At 46.9% G+C, this 16888-nt stretch overlaps 2 protein-coding genes across 3 annotated transcripts in view; both read left to right on the forward strand.

Annotated features, from left to right (window-relative positions):
• MTMR8 (myotubularin related protein 8) overlaps positions 1–361 on the forward strand; it is a 60560-nt gene extending 60199 nt beyond the window's left edge. The window contains exon 15 of the mRNA XM_045847380.1: positions 8–361. Coding sequence (XP_045703336.1) covers positions 8–361 — 354 coding nt within the window. The remainder of the gene's footprint in view (positions 1–7) is intronic.
• Positions 362–3022: 2661 nt separating this feature from the next.
• Positions 3023–9346, forward strand: ASB12 (ankyrin repeat and SOCS box containing 12). Of its 2 annotated transcripts, XM_045847459.1 has the most exons (4): positions 3023–3183; positions 5475–5844; positions 7783–8632; positions 9071–9346. In XM_045847459.1, exons 3-4 carry the CDS (start codon positions 7837–7839, stop codon positions 9202–9204), a joined length of 930 nt encoding a protein of 309 aa, XP_045703415.1. In that variant the 5' UTR covers positions 3023–3183; positions 5475–5844; positions 7783–7836; the 3' UTR covers positions 9205–9346. The 2 variants fall into 2 exon arrangements, with proteins under 2 accessions (XP_045703415.1, XP_045703414.1); XM_045847458.1 differs by lacking the exon at positions 5475–5844.
• The last annotated feature ends 7542 nt before the right edge of the window (positions 9347–16888 follow it).

The following is a 16888-nucleotide window of genomic DNA, read 5'->3' on the forward strand; positions in this document are numbered from 1 at the left end:
ATAACAGAAATTGAAAGCTCTCGATGAGCCACCAGAAGAACTCTTTACCAGCTGTCACTTTGGGGATTTATTATCTCAGCATCCGGAAAGTCCTTTGACCAATCCTCTTGATTTTATGGGAGACCTGCATGCTTTGTCCAGGGAAGGAGGCCTCCAAGCTCAGAAGGATCAAGCAAAATGCCAGTGTGGCGACTGCCCGTATGAACAATTTGAGATTATAAGCAGCTTTAGGGCCATAAGCATTTCTGAGAATGTGGGCTTCTCTGGAGACCCAGGCATTTCTGAGGCCATGGGTGCCTCTGAGGCCATAGGCATCTCCAAGGCTAGCAGCGAGGAGGCAGACTGCTCCCAGCAACAGTAAGCTACTTATCTGCTTCTGTGCTGGGTGCACCTGTAGCACCCACAATAATCCTTGTGCCAAAGAACGTTATGCTGCTTTTCTAATTGGTTTACATGGGCAGGGCCTGGGCACCCCTCCTCCCACTTAAGAATCTAGAAGGGGATTTAGGGTGTTTACTAATTCAGCAACCAGTATATATGCGTGTCAAGCTGGCCTGGAATGTAGGCAAGAGAGAATATGTTATTGTTCTAGAATGAGATTTAACTTTAGAGATGTTGCCTTTGAACTGAGATATTAGACTGATTCCATTATTCCATTTTTCCTTCCCTACTTTTCCCCCCTCACTGCTGTAGCATGAGAACCAAGTGGGAATGTTGTCATAGTGGTGAATTAAGATCCTGCTGAGGGAGGGGCTGGAGAGACAGTGTGTAACAGATAACTGAATTACAGAGTGGTTTAAAAGAAAATTTCACTTTTGTGTATGTTTACTCATAGGATGTAAGCTATTGTTATTGCCAATAAAGACCCTGACATTTGTCTGAGAAATAAATCAGAATGTTCCTTAACTGTTAACATGGGTGCATGAGTCCTTGATAGTTTAGAACATACAAGGAAATAGTTTTCTTAAATTACACTTGCTTTGTCCAACCCACACCCCAGCTGGGTTTTATAATATTCACTTAGCCAACTCCTCTTTTCGTATAGTCCATAGGTAAACTTGAATCTGCTACATTCTAAAATGATCGATTCCAAATTTGTGGGGCCTGAAGGAGTAACACAGATTATTAGCATTCTCAACATCAGTTCAGGAGACAATTCAGGAGTCTCCTCTTCAATTGTCTCTTTCAGGAGACAAGGAGTCAGTGCTTTAGATCCTAGCTTACACATGGCCTGTGTGCCCATCCGAGTTTTCCTGAAACAGGCCTGCTCTTAGGTTTTTCATAAAAACCAGTGGTTTTGCTTCTCTAGACATCACATCAAGTTTGTGGATTTTTAGATACAGTTGGCACAACTTTTATAATTTGGCCGGTATATCACTTTGTGCTAATGTGCACTTTTCAAAGAAGTCCATTCTTCTAGCAAGCCTAAGTACTCCTTGGGTACAGGATGTGTTTCTTTTTGTTTAAACTCCTGATTTTCCCCTTGGGATTGATGACACTCGCTGTGCATTTTCATAGTGGATATTCAGTCATGGTTTATCCACTTTCACATGCTGAAGGATGGTAGGCCTCTGGCAGTTTGGGTCATGCAGTGTCTATCGTCAGCATTTTCAGAATCCCGTTGCCAACAGAATCCGGGTTCTCGCCCAAGGTGTCTATTCAAATACCCTGTGGCTGGTTTACATTAAAAAAATGAGATGTCTTAGTGAAAGAGCCATCTCTGTACTTCCACATCCAGTTGTAAACACCTTTCTAAAGGCTCGCCTCATTAGTTACTTTTCTCTGTGCAAAAGAGGTGCCTTTTAACTTAACGGTCAGAAGTAGTGCAGAAGAGCCAGTATAGCTCCTTGATTTCATACCCAGACATAGCTAAACTGTGGACACAAAACAGTCTTCCTCTTTAGAGGAAAAACAGTAAATCATTTTGGCTGTCCTTTTTTTATATGTAAATATGTCCTTTTTACTTATTTCTTGTTAGTAACTTGTTAAATTCTGTATTTTTAAAGAACTAGCTTATTTTGAGTTTCTCCCATTTATAAGAAGGAACCATTTCTGTTTTCTTTTTTTTAAGATTTTATTTATTTATTTTTAGAGAGGGAAGGGAGAGAGAAATAGAGAGAGAAACATCAATGTGCGGTTGCTGGGGGCCATGGCCTGCAACCCAGGCATGTGCCCTGACTGGGAATCGAACCTGTGACACTTTGGTTCGCAGCCCATGCTCAATCCACTGAGCTACACCAGCCAGGCAGGAACCATTTCTTAATTTACCTTTTTTTTGACAGTTGCCTTATTCTTTTCATTTTAAAGCAGTAAAATGATTTTGCATTGTATCTTCTCTGATCCTTCTCTTTCCACAATTTGGTCCTTGGCTTATATAGCTTAAATCATCAGATGTTTTTAGTTATAATTTGACTTCTTACTTCTGGGAAAAAAGTGTCATTTGCACAAATCATTTTGATGTGGTTTGATGCCTTAGGTGTGAGAAGAGTGGGGAGGCTATGGGCATTTTCTTAAGGCTGAGCCTGGTGGGTGAGTGGACTCAGGAGGCCTTTATACGTGATCAGAAAACCTTGGTGGTACACATTCCAGTATGGAGGTCTCTGCTTCCCACTACCCTCCTCAGTCTTGGGAGTGGAGGCAGGGAGAGGAGAGGGGGCGATGTCTTGATGGACCTTCAAGAAAGGAAAAGGAAATCCAGAGAGGCTACGTTAGGGAGGAAAAAAAGAGGCCCCTGACCAAAGGAAGCTGTGGTCTAGAGGAAGGAAGCTCAGAGGTCTAGCTGTGTAGTCCATTTGAATGGTGGACAGGGGTACACAGGGACCCATTGGGAGCATGAGCCCTGACCTCACCAGGCACCTGTCTATTTGTCAGTCAGTCCTTCCAGGACTTCCCCATAGATGGCCCCCCTCCTCTGGCTGAGATCACTCCCAGAATGGCACTAGTAAGATAACACGGCCCTGGGAGGGGGGTGGAGGGCAACCTAAAATTAGCCCTATGGACCTATTCAGCCCAGGGGCTGACGCCTAGCCTTCAGGCAGTGCTAACAGTGGGAACTGAGAGTCTCTCCTGCCCCAGTGTTGGGGCAGCAGGGGCTCCCCAAGGACAAACCACCAGGGCCCAGTGCTTCACAGAGAGGTGGGAACAGTGGCAACCCTGGGCAGTGCAGCCTAAGGCAGAAGCCTGGTGAGTACCTGTAGCCTAGGACCCCACAACACTGCCATGGAGTAGTGAGCCTTCAGGCCCATGGGTTGTTCCCATTGCATCGGGTTTCTGGGGGCACTTGGGAGGTCTGTAGGTAAGTCTACCTACAGGGGGAAAGAGGGATACAATGACAGCTTCCTGCTGTGTCTACCTAGGCTTTGGGGTCCAAATGGACCTACTTCTTGAGATAAATGAACCTTATACAATTCAGAGTGTTGAGATTTGTCTTTATGTCCTTGTGGTGTGTGTGTGTGTGTGTGTGTGTGTGTGTGTGTGTGTGTGTGTCCAAAGCAGGGTGGTCTCAGGGCAGAAGGGCAGACAGAGCTCCTCAGGATGTGGGAAAGGCGAGTCTAAGAAATGGTCTACTAATGCCTGGGGACTCTCCTGGGGCCCACAGAAACCAGCCACTCTCCACTAGGAGCTCTTAACCTAGATTCATAGACCCTCAGGAGGGCTTTAGACAGACTTCCAAGGGTACAAAAATATAGATGGGACCTTTTATCCCCCTAATTTGTAACTAGAAATTCACCATTTTTTGCAAGGATGAATGCAGGCAGCAAGTGATGGCAGCATTACTAGTTTATGTAACTTGGTCACCAGAAGAAGTAACAGACATTTCATATCATATTATGGTCATGGCAGATTTCTGGAATTGCCATTTATGCTCATCATCAATGTGGAAATTACTAGATCTTGTTATGTAATGTGTTAATGAGGAACATTTGTTACTATATCATATAATCTTTTAAGTATTTAATAGCTGTCTCTCAATATAACTTATTTGCTTTAAACCTATGTATTCTACCTTATTTTATTTAATTTTATTTTATGTGTTAAAAACCATTCTCAACTGGGACCAAAGATTGCCACAGGGGCCAATGTCTCTCTTTTACACACACACACACACACACACACACACACACACACACACTTAAAACCCCAGCAGTTTGAGAATCAGGAAGGGGATCCTTGTATATACCATGGTCACATAATAACTATTGGTGAGTAAACCACAACAAGGTGAAGTTAGACAAGTAGAGTAGATTTTCTTATCTAATAAGGCACAATCCACTAAAGTGCCCAAGCCATCTGGGGACCAGGGCTTGATTTCCCTCTGGAGGCTCATTAGATGGACCCTGCTGTGGGGTATGATCTTGGTGAGACTTCTGGCATTTCCCTGCACATCCCCTGCTTTTATCTCCCTGGACACAACTTCTGCCCCCCACACAAAAAAATAGTAAGTAGGGAGTCCTTGCTTTCGGTCCGAAGAAATGATTTGTAAAGCAACCTTCCATGAATGAAGCCCATGGAATTCAGCATGGCCCTCACAGCTGAGGCTTCTGGGAGCTGCAATGTAAATCTAGAGACAAGGAGTGGGAAGGTTATGTGTTCATTTGTTCAGGTCGCAATAGAAAAACGGGATGGGGAGTAAACGTGGATAACATCACATTAAAAACAGTTACTGAGTACTCCAGGTGCCATTCTAAACACTTAATGTGTATTAATTCACTTAATCCTAACAATCACCCTCTGAGGCAGGTACTACTATCATCTTCTCTGTACAGATGAAAAAATGGGCACAGGGCGATTAAGCGATCTGCCCTAGGTCACACAGCTACTAAGTGGTCGATCTGGGATTGAAGCAGAATGCCAGAGCATGTTTTGCCACTACCTCATGGCCTTTTGTCTTCGCTGGAGCAAAACAGACCCATATAGAAGCACTTAATACAGTGCGATGACTCCTATAGTGCTAGAAAAGCACAGACCCCGAAGGAAGTAACCCCTCAGAAGAAAATGCATGAAGAAGGAGGTATATTCATGAAGGGTCATCATTTCTCTTATCGCCGAATGTTGGGGTGTAAGTACAGGATTAGTAGAAAGTAAGGTTGGAGATATTGGCCAAGATTTGCTCACGAAGGACCTCTGAGCCAGACTAAGGCATCGGGGCTATCCTCTGAAAGAAAGAGAAGCCATGAAGGGATTTAAGACGTGATTGGCATGGATAAGGTTTGTATTTTTAAATCATCATTTCAGGCACAATGTGGACAAAATATTGAAATGAGAAACTAGCTAGGAGACCACTATAGCAATTGAGGCAGAAGATGAGGGGGGCCGACATAAAGCACTGGCAATGGGATGGGCCTGAGGGTAGCAGCCTATTACAGAGATCTCTGGGGAGTAAAATCCACAGGACTTGACCAATTGGATGGGAGTATGATGATGAGATAAAAGGACTGAGAGATAAGTCTCGAGCTTTCGGTTTGGTTGACCAGGTGGAAGGTAAGAAACGGAGATACGGATCGAGTTTTGTGATACTGCTGCTGGTGGCGGTGTGATCTGCTGACTTTGAAGTGCCTGAAGAAACTCCGTGAATATATACTTTTTTGCTAAAGAGAGAACTGGTAAATATGAGAGCTACAGCCACGGGACTGGAAAGAAGAGGATCAAGGAGAGAACTAGGGGAATAACTTGCAAGGGAGAACAGAGGGGAGAAAAATCAGGAAAGCGTGTTGACCAGGAATCCAAGGGAGGACCATATCAGAGGAAGTGATCAATGGGAGCAGATGTTCCAGGAAAGTCTGAGAAGGAAAGTTCTGAGAAGCAGCCAGTAGATTTAACCACAAGGATGACTTTTTAAAAAAGGTATGTCAGTGTGTGATTGAGAATAAGTAACGTCAGGGGGGAGGAAGGAATGAGAGCTGGGGAAGTAGGCAGTAGGCAACTCTTTGGGTATGTTTTATAAAGAAGAAAGAGAAGAAGGAAAAGGTATCTAGAGGTGGGACAAAGGGCCATAGAAGTGTTTTGTTTCCTAAGATGGTTGAGGGGGAGGATCCAGTGAGGAGATTGAAGGTGCACAGAGAGGAAGCTCACCTTCAGGCAACAGATCTAATATATGGTGGCTCTCTTCCCCTTAACAGGCTCATGAGGCAAGGGGCTATTATTTCCATCTTGTAGATAAGGAAACTGAGTCCAAAGAAGGGACGAGTCCTGCCCAAGGTTACTCAGCTAGGCTCTGGGGTTGCTAAGTTGCCACCTTAGGTCTGCCTTATTTCTAAAATCCTCTTCTTATAATGGCACCCCAAAATAAGTAACATATTTTTGGACCATAAGACGCACCTAGGTTTTAGAGTAGGAAAAAAAATTGAAGCTAAAAATGTGGTAAAATATTTAATAACATAAATAACATAATATTTCACCAATGTAAATGTAAATAGAACTCAACAGCAGCATTAACAACCATTATTCCTCCCAAATTGGGCTGGGGGGAGTGCGTCTTATAGTCCAAAATATGGTAAATATTAACACCATATATGAAATTGATGCTTGCGGGTGGGGAGGGGTCTAAAGGTGAGGGAGACTCAGAAAGTTTTTGAGGTGTATGCTTGAGGTCCCAGGCTAACAAAGAGAGGGGTGGACAGTAAATAAAGGCGGTGTGTGGCTCTGAGGCCACAGTTGCAGGTAATGGGAGAGTGAGGAGAGTCGGGCTCTGGAAAATCTACCAGCTTACCCTGCTGACACTACAAACTGAGGTGAGCGACTGACTTCAAACACTAGAAACAGGACTGTTAAGGTCAGAATTACCTTGAGTGAGTCATTGTGCCATGGGTGATTTCACAGGGTCTGGGGATGGTGGGAAGAGGTGAGGTGAGGGTTCAGGCAAGGTTATAGGCCAGGTGGGGCAGAGAGGGTGGGAAAAGGCTTGACCCAGAGGGATGGGGAAGCCACGGGTTTCAAGGACGTGCCACTAATCAAACGGAGTCCTGGGTTGAAACAGTCTTGAGGCAGAATGCAGTTGTCTCCAGAGAAGAGGACTTGCCCCAGACACCTTCACTATTTCCTGCCTTCTCTTCGACTCCATTTTACTTGAAGTGGGTTCTCTGTAATGCCACCTCTTTATTTAATCAGTAAACGTCACTCCCATCCATTTCTGTTGCCTGAAGCATGAGGCATGAGTCTGAGGGGAGGTCACGTATGAGGGGCTGTGAAGAGGTTGCACTTCATCTCAAAGGCTAAGAGGTGGGGTCAGAATGCTCAGGGATGGGAGCTTAACATCACAAAGCACCATTCTGTTGGCCTAGAAACTGCCAGGCCAGGGCCCTCTCATTAGCTTACACATTCTGAACTAAGGAAGATGCATCTCCCAAATCCCCAGCCGTGATATAAGTCCTGCGGGGAGTGGAGGAATACAAGATGAATACGGGGGTCCTCATTATGGCTTTTACACAGTAATGAAGCACAGACCAGTGGAATTGTGGTGTGAAAGTTCATAGCTAAAGTCGACTTGTGATCTTCGGGAATCCCTGAGCAGGGGGAAGAGGAGATTAGGCAGGGCTTCCCAGATGTAGCAGTTTGCAGGGCAGACAGAACAGCGTATTCAAAGGCACCAAGCTGTGAAAAGGCCTGATCTGTTTTGGCAGCGGTCTCTGTGGCTTAAAATAACATGGAGTAGGAGTTACAAGCTGGAGACCCATGAGTGAAGAGCCTGATGGTGAAGGATGGGGGCAGGGAAGGGCAAGGGCTGGTAACCAAGCTTTTGATGTAGGACCCTCAGTCTCTCTCCCCTTCTTTTGTCATCCACAGACCTGGCATCTTCTCTTCCTCATGATGAGGATAGTTCTGCTCCCATAAGGCAACATGAACTTCATGGACATCAGCAAAATGTTCTCCCTCCTGCAGCCCAACAAGGAGGAGGATGACACCGACATGGAGCAGAAGCAGGCTCTCAGCGAAGCAGTGCACAGAAACGACTCCCACACCTTGGACCAGCTTTTGCGCCAGGAGCATTATAAACGTTCCATCAACAGGAAGAGTGGCTGGGGTGTTCCTGGGACACCCTTGCACTTGGCTGCTGCTTCTGGCCACCTGAGTTGTTTGCAGGTCCTCCTGGCACACGGCGCTGACGTCGACAGCTTGGACATCAAGGCACAGACACCACTTTTCACTGCCGTCAGCCATGGCCATCTGGATTGTGTGGGCACGCTTTTGGCAGCTGGCGCCTGTCCCAGTGGAAGCATCTACAACAACTGCTCTCCCGTGCTCACAGCCGCACGTGATGGTGCTGTTGCCATCCTGCAGGAGCTCCTAGGTCATGGTGCAGACCCAAATGTCAAGGTTAAACTACCAGTCTGGGTGTTGAACATGAGTTCATTTTCTGGCCCCCTGTTTTTGGCTGCAGTCTATGGGCACCTTGACTGTTTCCGCTTGCTTTTGCTCTACGGGGCAGACCCCGACTACAACTGCATTGACCAGTACCTACTAGCTCGTGTTCCACAGCCCCGCACCGTCCTCGAAACCTGCCTCCACCACCATTGCGATCCAGAGTACATCCAGCTCTTAATTGATTTTGGTGCTAACATCTACCTTCCATCTGTTCTCCTGGACCTGAACTGGAAAAATAATAAAGGCGCCCTGTTGTTGCTTCGAGCCCGAGGTGAGTGTCAAGTGGGCCAGTCCTATACACTTCCCGGTGTGAAGGTCTCAGGTCCCCGATCCCCAGATCATGCCCCCCAAGCCAGTCCTTCTGGGATGAATTGCAGAAAGCACCATCATCCTCCCACTACTGGAGGCCCCATGGAGAAGAGGTTACACATTCCTTATTAGGGACAAGATCACTAACACGAGGTAGAGGGGTAGCAGTAGCCCGATATCTTGTTCTGGCTCTGCCAGTGACTGCCTTATGGCCTTGAGCATGCGCTCTCTAGGCCCCAGTGTGTCCCTATTGGTACCATACATTGACATGGGGGGGAGGGCATTTCTTAGAAGGAAGAGGACATTTAGGGCTGCAGCAGTGAGGGCAGGGTGAATGTGGCCTTGGGTGGGAGAATTACCCTGATGATCTCTTCTCATAACCTGTTTCTCCTTGCCGCAGCCACTCCACGAACACTACTGTCACAGGCCCGCTTAGTTATCCGCAGAGCTCTGCACCAGGCCAGAAAGCTACAAGCCATTGACCACCTGGATATCCCCCCTGCTTTGATTAGCTACCTCCAACACAAATTGTAATCTTGCAGTGTACCCAAACATCCATGACACGCCCAAAAACCTCTTGGGGGCCCAGGTAGGTAGAGGGCACTAGAGCTCCCCCCACTCACTCGGAGCTGCTTTCTTGTATTATCCTCTACAATAAAATCATCAACAAAATAAACCCTGGTGGCTGCTGTGTCTGGTGTGGCTCGGGGGCTGGGTAGTGGTGTGGCTGGCCGTGAGGAAGGATGGTGTTGGCCTGGCATTTGACAGGAATGGGAGTTCTGGCCATTGAAAGAGAAAATAGGAAAACTAACTCAATGGTCCACACCTGCTTACCCAAACCCTCGAGAGCATTTTGAGCTGTGTTGTTCTAAAAGCAAGGTCTTAAAGAATTCAAGTGCGAGGAAGGATATCAGCAGCCGGCCCAGCCCTGTACCTCCCTCCATTTCTCTGGCTGCCGCCACGCACCTTTTCAGGGCCTGTCACCCAGTCCCCTATTATTTTGAGTCCAGTGACCAGCGAGCCTCCCATTCACTTACCTTCAATCACAGGCTGCATTCCCTTTAGTGATCAAGACCAAACTGGGAAAGCAAACTACCAAATATGTATGACCGAATTTAATGCAGAAAAGAAATTGGTTACATAGGTGATAGGCAGAGATTCTGAGCCGGACAGGAAGGTAACCAAGATGTGAGTGGTACTGGGAGTCCTACACTACCCCTGGCTAAAGGAGTGAGGGAGAAAGGATGTCCAGAGTGCAGGGACAGGGGTCACCTGATAGAAAGTGGGATCACAGGTCTGTCCACAGGTGCGGAACCATAGAAGAGAAATCCTGCCCAAACCAGAGGAAATGAAAAAAAAAATACCCTTACCTTTCCCTCGTTCTTTTTTTTAAAGATTTTATTTATTTATTTTTCAGAGAGAGGGGAAGAGATGGAGAGAAACATTGATATGTGAGGAAGTATCAGTTGATTGCTTCTCACACACCCCCTCCTGGGGACCTGGTCCGCAACCCAGGCATGTGCCCTGACTGAAAATCAAACCAGCGACCTTTTGGCTTGCAGGTCGGTGCTCAGTCCACTGGGCCACACCAGCCAGGGCTCCTTTCCCTCATTCTTGCCCTTCAATCTACCTCCAATGTCTCTCTCATTAGGGGAAACTGGAAGTGAACTAATTTGAGAGCCTGGGACACACAGCGTAAGGGCGGGGGTCAGTCCTCTTGAAATATAAGGCAGATCATGGGGAGGTGCGCAATGGAGGAACAGTGGGAGGACGCTGTGTGAACTGGGTCAGAAACTGGGATCACACAGCAGAATGGGAGGTGTAATAACAGTGGGAGCCATGAATATACACAGCAGACACCGCCAGAAGCACAAAAGGTGGAGGCGAAATACTCTGGCTTCTCCACGTTTCCTGCCCTCCCACCGGTGCCTCTCCCTGGTGGAACCCAGCCAGAAGATGACTGAGGAGGGATCCTAGAAATCACGACTTGCAGTGATCAGTCAGTGCCCTCTGCTGTGGAGAAAAGCGGGGGAAGGAAGAAAACAGGACCTGCAGAGCTAACTACACCAATTCAGAGCCAAGCACTTTCATTTTGCTAACTCTTGAACTTTCCACAATACCTTCTCATATTTCTCCCGCAAGACATCTGTGTGGGGATGTAGAAGTGCAGCGAAAGAGGCACAAGGTGAAGGAATGAGAGAGGAGAGCCCAGATAATCTGTACCTAGGAAGCACTATATCTTTCTGGGAGCTGCCTTGACAGCCCCCCTACAGCATAATCTATCACGAGGGAGGGGAGGCATGCAGTGGTGTCATGAACTGACTTGCCTCTCCTCCCTCTTCCCTCCTCCACTCACCCTACCTCCCACTGGCTGAACTGGACATCTAGCTCTGTGGCCTGCCCCTCTCAGCTTCCAGACTTTCATTCTGATGCATTTTAGAGAGCAGTGCAACTGTTTATCTGCAGGGAGCAAAGAGAACTGAAGGACTGGGCTGGAAGCACAGCCAGAGGGCTTCAGGGCAGGCAGCCCCATGTCTCCTTACAGGTGAGTTCTCCTGGCTCTTCCCCCCCACCCGACCCCCAGCCCTTTATTCAAGTCCCTTGGAGATTAGGACTCAACCCCATTTGCTATAGGCCCCCAGGAAAGTGTACTCTTTGAATGGGGCCTGGCCAGGGTGGCTCCCCACTGCGGCATCTGGGACACAGATTCTCTGGTTGGCCCATGAAAGCATGTGGCTACTCTGAGAATTTCAAAGGATGTGTGCTTGAGGAGGGTGTAGGAGCATATAAAATTCTAGACACAGAGGAAGGGCTGAAACTCTTAACTCCATTTCCCAGATGAGCGGAATAAAACCCCAAATTAAGCGCCCAGGTTATCGGCTATTCTATTTCCGGTGGCCTGTGTTGCTGGTGGGCAGAGACAACTTCAAGGCCTTGTGCCTTAGTCCCTTCCACTCCCCCGGCCTAACCATTCCCATCCAGACAACAGGCCAGGGGTTGGAAAGGATCCTCTCAAATTCTGATGATGAATCTTCTGAGGCAACCTTCCCTTAGGAGGCATGAGGATGAGGCAGAGGTGACATCGCTGTTCCTGGAGTGTAATCTCTCCCTCGGTCTTTACTCTCCTCTTGGCGTTGGTCCCAGATGATAACCTAGTCTCCCCCCAACCCCCAATACAGCCACCAGCTTCCGAGAAAGCCAAAGCTTAACCCTTGCAGGTAAGCTAGGGCCCCCCTGCTGTCCCTCCTTCTCTCGGTCTCCTCCTCACCTCCCATTCCTCCTCCTGACTTCCCTCCCTCCCTCCCTCCTTCCCTTAATCCCTTCCTTCCTGTCATTGCCTTCAGCCCGGAGCCAGCTCTGCTCTTCACATGCCACTGATCAGTCTGCATTCTTTCCTTTAAAGGAAAAATTATGTTCCTTTACTCAGAAAGGTGGCCCCCAAAGGCTGGAATGAAAGTGCAAAATGGTCTGTTGCATTTCAGAAACCAGAGGGCTCCCTTCAGCTGCTATCTTGAAGGAAAGTATGATGGAAAAGGTGGTATTTGATCTGGCGTGGAATGATGGAAAGGGTTTTAATTAGTACAGAGGAAAGAAAAAGTATTAGTGGAGGGAACTCGGAGAGCAAAGACATAGAAGTGGGGGCGGGGAAGCAGGGCAGTTTGGGTTACCAGTTAAGTTTGGTTTGAGTTCAATGTATCTGAACAAGAACTAGGCCAGGGACTCGCCTGGGGAAGGCCCCACATACTGTGGTCTTTTGGACTTGAAGATTTAAGTTCTTGCAATGAAGTATGCACAGTCATCAGAATGGCTTGCTGAATGTACGGAGAACATGTCCTTTGATTCCCCGGGGCAAATCTGCCAGCATTACATTTTTTTCTGATGACATATACTTGGCGTACAGCGTTATATCAGGTTTAGGTGTACAACATAACCACTTGAGATTTGTGTATATTGTTACATGATCACAATAAGTCTAGTTAGCATCTGTCACCATACATGGTTACGAACTTTTTCTGGGATGAAAACTTTTAAGATCTACACTTTTAGCAACTTTAAAATAGGCGGTACAGTATTAATTACAGTCACCACGCTGAAAATTGCATCCCTACGACTTACTCATTTGATAAAAGGACGTTTGTAACTTTTGACTCTCTTCACCGTTTCACCCACCCCCCTCACCGTGCCTCTGGCAACCACCAGTCTGTTCTCTGTACCTATGCAGTCGTTTGGTAAAATTGTAGATTCCACGTTAATGAGATTAGACCTCATTTTTCTTTCTCTGACTTACTTCACTTAGCCCAATGCCCTCAAGGTCCATCCATGTTGTTGCAAGTGGCAAGATTTCATTTTTTTTTTTTATGGTTGACTACACATACAGTATACAGACAGCACGTTTTCTTTATCCATCCATCCATAGATGGACACTTAGGTTGCTTCCATGTCTTGGTTACTATAAAGAACGCTTCCTTCACTGAAAGTGGGGGTGTATATATCTTTTCGAGTTAGCGTTTTCGTTTTCTTCAGGTGAGTACCTGGAAGTGGAATTGCTGTATCAGATGGCAGTTCTATTTTTAATTTTTCAAGGCATCTGCATACTATTTTCCCTACTGGCCACACCAGTGTGCATTCCCACCAGCAGTGAACGGGGTTTCCCCACGGGGATGTGGAATCCTCACCAGCACATGTTATTTCTTGTCTTTTTGATAATTGCCATTTTAACAGATGTGAGGTGATGTCTCCTTGTGCTTTTGACTTACATTTCCCTGATGATTAATGACATTGAACACCTTCTCATATACCTGTTAGCCATCTGTGGGGTTTTTTGGGGAAAAATGTCTATTCAGATCCTCTGCCCATTTTTTAAATCTTCACCCAAGGATACTTACTTATTGATATCTATTTATTGAATTGAGAGAGAGAGAGCAGGGAACACCAATGTGAGAGACAAACTTTGATCAGTTATCTCCCATACACACCCCAACAGGGGATTGAACTCACAAACTTTTTTAAAAGATTTTATTTATATATTTTGAGAGAGGGGAAAGGAGGGAGAAAGGAAGAGAAGCATTAGTGTGTTGTTTTAATTTTAATATATTAAAATTAAAATATTTTTAATTTTTAATTTTTGATTTTTTTATTTTTAGAAAGAGGGGAAAGGAAGGAGAAAGAGAGGAAGAGAAACATCATATGTGCTTGCTTCTGACATGGCCCCCCACTAGGGACCTGGCCTGCAACCCAGGCATGTGCCCTGACTGGGAATCAAACCGGCGACCCTTTGGTTTGCAGCCCGAGCTCAATCCACTGAGCCACACCAGCCAGGGCCCAACACTATTTATTAAAGAGATTTTCCTTCTCCCATTGTGGATCTTAGCTCCTCTGTCAGAGGTTAATAGGCCATACATGCATAGGTTTATTCTGGCAGCATTAATCTAACCACTCTCTTGCAAGCAGAGAGCATTTGACTGTTTACGAATTATTTGTGCATCCGTCATTTCATTGACTTATAGAACAACTTTATAAGGTAAATGGAACAGTTTGTGTGCTGATGTGGAAATGAGGGTCCAGAGAAGGAAAGGAATTTATCCAAGATCACACAGTAAGGCGATAGTAGAGGCAGGACTAGAACACACAGGGCTCCTTGTTGCTCAGACCTGGACTTTTCCCAGCATGCCATGTTCTGCCTCATGTATGAGTAGGAGCACTGGGGAAGGGGGAGGGGCAAGCCCCGACTTCTTTTCACAGGCCTGAGCAGTGCGTGGGCAGGGCTATCTCTCACTGAGAGAGGTGGTGTCCCATCAGCTGTCGGAGGCTGTAGCTCTGGCCCCCGTGGGAGAACTGACACTACTGAATGATATGGCAAGTCAGGTAGAGGCGGCAGTCCCAGGCATGGGCTAAAAAGGCTGGGGCTAGTGTAGAGTGAGGGGCAGGGCATGTGAGGTAGCTCTCCCTTTCCCTACCTTTTCTGGTTATTTCCAAAATCTACAGGGGCTTCGTTGTTTCTCTAGCCCCAGAGAGCTCTGTTCTTCCATCTGCTTGACCAAGACTCAGGTAAACAACCTTCCCCACTACCGCTCTGCTTCATCCTGTTACCTTCTGACCTCTGTCCACCCACAGCCACAGAAGACATTGGCTTCCAGACACTTGTCTACTTGCTGGCTCCTACTTTGCCTGCCTCTTCCCAGTAGAAAAGCAGAGCCCGGGCCCCCCCCACCCAGTACCTTCGCCACTAGTTCCTTCACCTCCTGACTCTCACAACACCATCTACCTTCCATTTGATCACCACTCCCTTGTCCCTGCCTAAAAATGCAGGTCCATCCCCCTTCCCAGCCAGAATTGCCTACTGCCTAGAAGTGCCATTCCTAGAACCCTGTAGTTTGACCCCGCAGGCTCTTCCACTCTTTCAGTCCACAGGTATTTGTTGAGGCCTGCTCCGTGCCATGCTCTGTGTTTTAGGTACCCCATGATTCTCTGCTTTCTATCCGTTTGCCCCCCTCCCCTGTCTTCACTTCCTTCCCTGTTCATTCAGTCTCTTCCATCCTTTACCCGGTAGCACAGTAACTTTGCACCAAGGTATCATCCTCTCCCAGACCTGGGCTAATGAACACCATAGACGAAATTGAAATAACTAATTATGATAGAAATCTGAAGAGTTAATGTGCATTGAACATTTACTACGGGCTAGGCATTGTGGGCAGTAATCACCAAGCAGGGGCTAACTCATTTCATTCAGTAGCCTTCTTTCACTCATGCATGATTTTGAGATGAAGAAAACGGAGTCACAGAGGTTATGTAACTTGCTCAAGGTCACATAGCTAGGAGTTAGGATCTCATGTAACCGAATAGGAATGCCGTACATTCCTGCGGAGGCACCCCAGCCAGGCCTTTATCAGCTTGCACATTCTGTGCAGTAACTATTTCAAATTGTGTCCAATATAAGCAAGCTTCGTCGAACCTCCCCCACTACCTCTCTGCCTCTCCTTTGGGGACTTTGCTGTCGACCTCCTAGAGCAGGCAGAGCTCTTCAGATAAAACATCTTTTAACTTCCCATAACCACAAACTCCAGAGCACCAATCCATCCTTCCCTCTTGTCTTGCTTGGTTCCTCCTACCAGCCAAGGCTAACTCATCTCTAGGGGCTCTGGATCCTGTCCCCCACACCTATCCAGGGCCTCCCACCCATCAGTTATCTCGCTTCCTGTATCTTCAACTTGATTGATTTTTCCCCCTTGGCACATAAACAAGCTCACATCCTTCCATCTTCTAAAAACAAACCTAAGCCCTGGCTGTTGTGTCTCAGAGGATTGAGTTCCAGCTTCGAACCCAGGGGTCACTGGTTCGATTCCCAGTCAGGGCATACTCCTGGGTTGTGGACTGGGTCCCCAGTACGGTGTGTGCAAGAGGCAACCACACATTGATGTTTCTCTCCCGTTCTTTCTCTTTCCCTTCCCCTCTCTCAAAATAAATAAATAAATAAAATCTTTTAATAAAGAAATAAAAACAAACCCAAACCCCAGGGCCAGGGCTACCTCTCACTACCATCTCTTTGTAGTCAAACTTCTGGAACAAGGAGGCTACTTATAGTCTCTTTTTTCTCACAGACCATTCTCTTGACCCGCCTACTGCCATCTGATGGACACCCTCAGCCACCCTCCTACTAGCCTTGGCCACATCCCCAGTGATTTCCCAGATCCATGTCCAGTGGAAACTTTTCTAGCTTGTTGGACTTCTGGGCAACATCTTTCATATATGCTCTTGGTAAAGCCGTCTTTCAGAAAACCCCATGTCTTCCACAGCTTTTGGTGGGGGCAGCTCCCCTGGCTCTAGTCTCGCTTTGCCAATCCCTCACTCTTATGCTTTTGTGGGCACCAGGTGTCATCAGCAATGAATCAATTCTATCTGTCAAATATATCCAGAATTCAACTGCTTATCACCACCTCCACTGCCTGCACCCTGGTCTGTGCTACCATCATCTGTTACCTGGATAACTATAGGAGCTTCCTTCCTGGTCTCACTTCTTCCTCCCTGACTGCTACAGCCCCCTCCAGGGATGTCCAACCTGCCACCTGTAGGCCGCATGTGGCCCAGGGTGGCTGTGAATGCAGCCTAGCACAAAATCATGAATTTACTTAAAACCTTTTTTGCTCCTCAGTGTTTGTTAGTGTTTGTGTATTTCATGTGTGGCCCAAGACAACTCTTCTTCCAGTGTGTCTCAGAGACA

Source organism: Phyllostomus hastatus, unplaced genomic scaffold (assembly GCF_019186645.2).
Source record: "Phyllostomus hastatus isolate PE091 unplaced genomic scaffold, TTU_PhHast_1.1 phas_contig_551, whole genome shotgun sequence".
Classification (NCBI taxonomy): Eukaryota; Metazoa; Chordata; class Mammalia; order Chiroptera; family Phyllostomidae; genus Phyllostomus; species Phyllostomus hastatus.